At 56.2% G+C, this 5,611-nt stretch overlaps 1 protein-coding gene across 1 annotated transcript; it reads right to left on the reverse strand.

The window, feature by feature from the left end:
* Nucleotides 1-542: 542 nt before the first annotated feature.
* PINLYP (phospholipase A2 inhibitor and LY6/PLAUR domain containing) lies at nucleotides 543-4,479 on the reverse strand. The gene is made up of 5 exons (XM_067720033.1): nucleotides 4,348-4,479; nucleotides 3,111-3,227; nucleotides 1,297-1,449; nucleotides 917-1,060; nucleotides 543-726 (listed from the first exon to the last, which is right to left on the reverse strand). Exons 1-5 carry the CDS (start codon nucleotides 4,415-4,417, stop codon nucleotides 581-583), a joined length of 630 nt encoding a protein of 209 aa, XP_067576134.1. The 5' UTR covers nucleotides 4,418-4,479; the 3' UTR covers nucleotides 543-580.
* Nucleotides 4,480-5,611: the final 1,132 nt, after the last annotated feature.

Consider the following 5,611-nt stretch of genomic DNA (forward strand, 5'->3'; position numbering starts at 1 on the left):
TGGCCAGACACATTGTCTCCAGAACCAACATTGTCTTAAAGGTGCTGGGCACTGCACTAAGTGCTTTTTCAGTTTTCTTTCATTTGACTCTTAAGACAGCCCTTTGAGGTTATGGCTATTAATAGCCACAGTTTACAAACGTGAAAACGGAGGCAAAAGAGGGAGAGGTTAACCAGGAGAGGTGATCACGGACTCTGGAGTCTGATCTTCCCTAGCTGTTTGACCCAAGCCAAGTGACACCGCAACCTGTGCCTCAGTTTGTTCCTCTGTAAAATGGGGACAATACTTTCAACTTCACAAAGTTGTTGTGACTATGCAATGAGGTACCGCAGGAAAACACTTAGCATGGGGACCCAGCAGGGAGTAATCCCTTAACAAAAGGTAGGGTCTTCCCTCTCTTCCTTCCAAAGAGGGGGTTCCCAAAGGTTGAGACCCCTGCTTTTTGCATCCCACCTCCCTGAAATGCATCACGTCACCAGGACTCAGGCTTGTTCTGTTAAGTTGTTTAATAATATATTGGCCCATGGGAAGCTGTAGCTGAGAACAGATCAAGACCAAACGTGGCATACGCCTCGGTTCTTCACTTAGCCTTGCCAGGAGGCTGGGGGCCTGGAAGACAGTCGGCCTGGGTGATGGTGTAGACACGAGAGGCCGCGGGCACCAGGGTCCCAGGCTTGGTGTGGCAGGCGTTCTCCGTAGCGCAGCCCCGAGTAGCAAATATGACACCTGTTGGGGGAGGGGTTTCAGCCTGGAGTCAGGACTTCCAACCCCTCCCTCCTCATGACCCGGGGTCATGCCCCTGCCACCTCCTCACCCAGTTCTCTGGACCCACTCTCTCCCCTAGAATCTGGAAGTATGAGCCTCCAGTTCTGGGAGCCTCCCTGTCCCCTCCCCCAGAAATCTAGGTGCCCCTCACCAGTCTGCACTTTGCCAGCGCAGGTGATACAGTGGCTTTCCTGGCCGACACAGAGTACTTTCTTAGTTGAAGAGCATGTTTCCTTGAAGTGGGTGATGCAGGTAGGGCACTGGAGGCCATTCTCCGTACGATTGTTCTCAGGAGCTGGGGAGGAGGGTGGAGTGTAAGGTGTAAGGGACGTTAAACCCTTTCCCAACCTCACAGCAACCCTGGGGACGCCGGTTGCTAATGGACACTGCATTTTACAGGCGAGGACCTGAGGCTCAGAGCAAGGAGGATGCTTGCCAAAGGTTACAGCGCGGGTCAGTGGCGGGTGCTCACAGCAGGCTCTCAGGCGGGGCAGGAAGGGACTCCAGTTGTGGGGCTGAGCTGGCCCTTACCGGGCAGGGGATCGTGGTTGCAGACGTCACTCTGGCAGCAGCGTGTGTTGGACACCATGTAGTTCTCAGGGTCCATGGTGATGGAGACGAATCCTGAGCTGCAGGCGCTGGATTTCATGCACCCCTTATAGGTGTTCACCGACTGGTGGCTCTCTGCAGGATGGCGAGGGAGGGGAGGGCTCAGGGGCCCTGGCCTGGACCCTGGCTTCCAGGTCTCTCCCAACCTTACAGCTGCCCCAGCCCGCTGCTGTCTAGGGAGTTCTCTTCCAGCCCCCCAGAGTCATACCCCCTTATCTGCCTGGGGCATGGTCTGGACTGTTTATTAGGTCCACTCCACCCCACCCCCTCCAGGCTTTGGTGGTCTCTTGCAGTTCCCATCGGCAAGCCCTGGTGCCTGCCTGAGTGGTCCCTTCCGCCCCACGCCACCCCACTGCCATCCTCTAAGGGTCACACCTGTAGTGGTCTTTTTCAGGCCGCCTATGGCTATCTCCATGGCGGTGTGAAATGGTCTCTTCCAGCCTTTCGCCCTCCCCTGACCCTTGGAATCCCTTCCACCAAATACTGGAATGCCACCCTCGCCCCCCCCCCCCCGCCCCGCACCCTGTAACACCCATATCCTTCTCTGTCTAACGTGGTCTCTTCCAGATTTCCCCAGGGTCACTCCCCAGACCTCCCACCGATGGTCTCTTGCTGCCCTCCTTGGGTACTCTCAGGTCTTGCCTGAAGTGGTCTCGTCCAGCCTCCACAGCCTTCCCCCTCCCCCTCCCCACAGTACGGTGGTCTCTTCCAACCCTAGGGTTTCCCCTCTTTACCCCACAGAAAGGTGTTTTTTTCCCCCCAACTTCCTCCTGCGGTCCCAGGGTCCCATCTCCCTCCCATATACTCCTGGGTGGCCTCTGCAAGACTTTCAGGTCCTTCCCCCACCTGCCCACTCTTGCTAGGTGAGTAGGGCAGCGTGCAATCTTCTATCCCACTTACCTTACACATCCCCTCCGGTCGGAATGGTTCCTTCCGTACTCAACATTGGCCTTACCTCCCGTCACATCCTTCCTTCTCCAGTCTCACGCCATGCCCCACCATGTTCCTTTAACTAAGGGTTTCTGGGTCTCTTTCAGCTTTGAATGAACACCCCACCCCCCGTGGTTTCTTCCTTTGCGCCCCTTCTCCCCCATCCTCCCTCAGGCCTGGGAGAGTCCCTTCCATTTAAGTCTTGCCTCTCCTCTCCCATTTTACTCATATGTCTCCCCATTGCCGCAGCTCCACTTCTTTGTGATAACTTGCTCCATGCTTCAGGAATATCTTCCCTCTCCTGTCTGTTCTTTTATATCTCTCCCTCTACCCCAATATCATCTCTCCTCTTCTTGTCAGGAATGGTCTCTTCCAACCTGCATCCCTAGGGGATCCCTCCCACCCCAAATGGTCAACCTGGTCACATTCCTTCCAACCCACCCCAGCCCCTTCCTTCTCCTCTACACGCCCCCCTCCACCTCTTGCATATTAGATTTTCCCCCTCTCGCGATTTCTCTCTTCCCCCTTGTCCTTTCCTTCCCTAATCCCCTCCTGCCTAAGAAAGTCTCTATATCTGCACCCCCAACCCCACCCCATCAACTCTTTGGAGTCTAATTTTCAGAAATCCCTGACAACAGTGGTTTCTGTCGTTCCATCGGATTCCCTTCCCTCCATCCACCTCGAGATTGCCTTTCCCTCTTTCCTGCCTGCTCACCACTGGAAGGTTCCTCCCCGCGTGCTGGTATCTGCTACCCCGAAAGCACAGCCCCCTCCCCAGGATCTGACGCCACGCCCTGAGCTCTTACTCCTGTTGGTGTGAGCCACGATGACCACGCAGGAGTCCTGGTCGGGGTCACAAGTTTGCACATTTCCACTGCACGTGGGTCCGGAGCCTGTACACACCTCACAGCTCAGTGGGTACCCTGCAGTGTAGAGAGCAGGGCTCTAGTCAAGGGTGGTGTGGTCTGCGGACCAAGACTTCGGACGGAGTCCAGAGGGGGATGGGGGGGGCGGTCTGAGGGAGGAGGGAAAGGTATCTCCCTGATTGTTCTTGGGCGGGGCATTGGTGCCTGTCCAGGGAACTGTCCGAAGCTCCCGCAGAGACGCGGTGGTGCTCCAGCAAAGCTGCTTTCAGGGGTGGGAAGCGACTCCACCAGGGAGCAAGTTTACCTAATTACAAGGCTGGGGACTTTGGATGCTAGGGTCCTCTGAGAAAGTTTGGGGACAGGGAGGGGTCCTGGTGAAGGTTTCCATGGACTTTTGTGAAGCTTCAGGTCGAGCTGGTTCTCGGAAGTGAGATCCTCTTCCTTGTAGGTACCACGCGTAGGTCTTGTAGACAGTAGGAGCCCAGGCAGGGGTACCTGAGGCTGGGATCTGCATCCCAGGTCAAGAAGGGAGAGCACGGACCAGGAGGGCAAGCGCATGGACCCCTTGGTACTGAGAGAGGAGGCAACTGGGGGCCCAGACACTGGGCAACTGCATCCTGGGGAAGGTGGGGCTTGCCTGAATTCCTGCATCTAGGGGAGGACACCAGGGGTCTGAACTCCCTAGAGTTCTGGGAGAAAGAAAATCTCTCCCCCGCCCCATCATTTTTTTAAAAAAATTTCCCTTTCTAATCATACTCTGATTTTCTAGAATTCAGACGTCTTTTTTTTTTTTTTTTGGCCGAGCTGCATGGCATGCGGAATCTTAGTTCCCCAACCAGGAGTCGAACCCCCACCCCCACTCTGGAAGCGCAGAGTCTTAACAACTGGACCGCCAGGGAAGTCCCCAGATGGCTTATTTTGAGACCTTGCCTGGGGGACAGGGGATTCAAAGCTCATCAAATCCCCTTCTTTCTCAGGGATTCACACACACAAGTTTCTGAGCTATTCTTCCCTTGGGGCCCCAGTCTTTCTGTCCTTTACCCTCTGCCTTTGCCATGAATCTGAATTCCCAGGACACCTCCTCTTTCCCCCTCCCCGCTGAAGGACCTTGCTGAATGCCCCTCTCATACAGTCCTCTTTCCGAAGGTCCCAGGATTCCAGGCCCCTAGTCACTTACCCAGACCCAGGAGGGTGCAGAGCAGCAGGGAAGCCAGCAGGAAGGTCTGGGGTTTCGTGGAAAGCCTCATGATGGATGAGTGAGTGAACCTGCAGTCCCAGGTCCCCAGCTCTTCTTATAGGAAGCTGAGGAGGGGTGGGTCTGGACCCACCCTACCCCTAGGGTGAGAAAGAAGTGACGTAAGATCTGGGGGCAGGTCTCTGTAGCTCTGGGGTGGGGAGGCAGAACCAGAATCCGAATGCGACATGGGCATCTTGTGCCCAGCCCCCTCCTCCACGGGGACCCCAGGTGGACTTCCAGCCTTCTCTTCCGTCAGGACCCAGAAGATCACTTCCCTATTTTCTCACATTCCCAACCCCACCCCCCCACCCCCCCACCCCCCCACCCCCCCACCCCCCCACCCCCCCATCCCCGCTTTTCTTTTTTTTCTGACCTGAGGCCCAAGATCAGAATCTCAGAATCGGGTCATTTGATTCCCTGCAGGGTAGGGCGGCTGCTAGGACTGAGATACCCTTCTTTCTCTTCCCAAGGAGGTGCCCAGCGTGGGTGGGGCCCTACCTGGGAGTGTCCAGCATGTTCTGTAGGGGCACGCTTGGTTCATACTCACTTTTCCGTGTTTGGGTTGTCTCTAGCTCCGACCCCACCCCAAGATGCCCTTCTGGGTCTCTCGGGGACGGAACAGAGGGGTGCTTGTCACCGGGCAGGGGTGGGCGTGGTACGAGACAGATGCCCATAGGTCACATTGGAAAACTGAGGCATGGTTGGAAGCACTCAAAGCTGGATGTGTGTTTGGGCACATGCATTGTGTTTTATTTAGGTTCTTTACCCACTCTCTCTGCCGCAGGCATAAGCTTGAGAGATCAGAGATTGTGTGTGCGTGTGTGTGTGTGTGTGTGTGTGTGTGTGTGTGTGTGTGTTGGTGGCGGGCATGGGGAGGGTAGCCAGCAACCGGTGGAGGAGATCCTATTGCGGTAGGCTCCAGGCTCCCTGCAAAAATCCACTCAGATTTGCTGGCCTCTTGCTTTCCAACTGAAGTTGGGGTGGTGAGGATGGCGAATTTCTTCTGGGGACCAGTCCTGGAGGCCACGCCGGTTGCTAGGCGCCCGGAAGACCTAGTGTGAAAGTCACCGGAAGGGGGAGCTAGAGAGCGGTTTGGCCAGAGGGAGGCGGGAGAAGCTCGTTACTAGGCAACTCAGCCCCTCTCACCTCTCTCGGGAGAGACGCACTGGGCTTGCGCAGTGTTGACGCGACCTCCGGCGCGCCG

The sequence above is a fragment of the Pseudorca crassidens genome, chromosome 20, assembly GCF_039906515.1.
Source record: "Pseudorca crassidens isolate mPseCra1 chromosome 20, mPseCra1.hap1, whole genome shotgun sequence".
Classification (NCBI taxonomy): domain Eukaryota; kingdom Metazoa; phylum Chordata; class Mammalia; order Artiodactyla; family Delphinidae; genus Pseudorca; species Pseudorca crassidens.